This window comes from Perkinsus marinus (genome assembly GCF_000006405.1).
Source record: "Perkinsus marinus ATCC 50983 genomic scaffold scf_1104296927832, whole genome shotgun sequence".
In the NCBI taxonomy this organism is placed as follows: Eukaryota; Perkinsozoa; order Perkinsida; family Perkinsidae; genus Perkinsus; species Perkinsus marinus.
The window spans coordinates 1-1,240 of record NW_003217041.1 but is presented as its reverse complement, the minus strand read 5'-3'; the positions used below and the strand labels follow the sequence as shown (position 1 = coordinate 1,240).

Sequence of the window (1,240 nt, the reverse complement as noted above, 5' to 3'; positions counted from 1 at the left end):
GCAGCTGCAAAATGCATGCATATCACATAATCGTATGAATCTAATACTCAAACCCTAGAAGCACGAGTAGAAGACTGGCCATAGCTCGGCCCGAGCAAAACATGCGTGTCTGACGATGGTGGCACAATCACACGCAGGCGCCGTAAGCGATACATAGACACCAGTGATTACACAGCAAGCCGTACACGCGGACATTTCAAACGACTTTCAACTTGAAATTAAGTTGAGAAGTTGATTGAAATTGAGAGGAGAGCACTCGTTATCTCTCGTCAAGGGCTTTTAATGTGCCCTTCGGTATGAGTTAACAAAAAAAACGTGAATGGAGAGAAATAAGAAGCTGAAACGTATGAGCTTCAGCGGGGGAAATATGACTGAGAAAAGACGTTATGTGAACCAAGTACTAAGCCGGTTCGACATAATACACAGAGTTTTCTATACCAGTTCTTCCCACTGCAAGCTTGATCATACCATGGTCACCCCATTCCTCATTCCAAGAGTTCACCGCTAACCAATAATCTTGCCCGGACTCAACTCCCCAACCAATAATCTTAAGAGTATGAATACCCTGGAAGCTACCAGTTTGGTGCACGTAGACACCAGCCTTGTATACTCGGATATCTTCATAAATAGAAAGCATCCCGATAACCTGAAATAAAGAGATGATCCGCTCAGACTACTAGCCACATCATCCGAGAGAAATCCACAATCTCAGTCCCAAAGTCGAGTCAGATTTTCTTGAATAATGCAAATGCAGATTTCATCAAACTCAATCTAATTGATTGATTTATAGATACGTTAGCTTCATCGCAACTGCTAGAAATCAGCATCGAGATGAAATGAACTCCGTAGCTAAGCTACGGTGGCTTACAGGTCCATTAGTGAAAATCTCTTGCTTGATATTCTGGGGGATCGCTGGTAGACGGCCAAAGCTCTTAGCACGGTGAAGATCTCTGATATAGAGTGAATATGAAGTCTCCATCTGGTGTGCTCCTACTGCTGCAGGCTGGTCTTGTATGCTTTATTGGTGCATTTTGTTTGGCATGCAGGAGAGGAGTAACCCGCCTACGACTAGAGAATCCACCACCATGTGATGACGCTACGAGGAACCCTATGTTACACTTACTGCCGGACATGCGGGATATCTGCTTGCCGCCGAGCGTACATGATTGCACTTCGGGAATGGATACGGCCAGCAGCCATCAGCGCTACTCAGTTGCCTGGCCGGTTTGAATTCATCACC

The 1,240-nt window shown here is 45.2% G+C and overlaps 1 protein-coding gene across 1 annotated transcript; it reads right to left on the bottom strand.

Annotated features, from left to right (window-relative positions):
• Positions 1 to 400: 400 nt before the first annotated feature.
• Positions 401 to 1,016, bottom strand: Pmar_PMAR016751 (cathepsin b, putative; the record flags this gene model as incomplete). The annotated part of the gene is made up of 2 exons (XM_002788750.2): positions 401 to 646; positions 869 to 1,016. Coding segments are annotated over 2 exons (394 nt in total), but the record flags the coding sequence as incomplete, so codon positions are not given.
• Between the last annotated feature and the right edge of the window lie 224 nt (positions 1,017 to 1,240).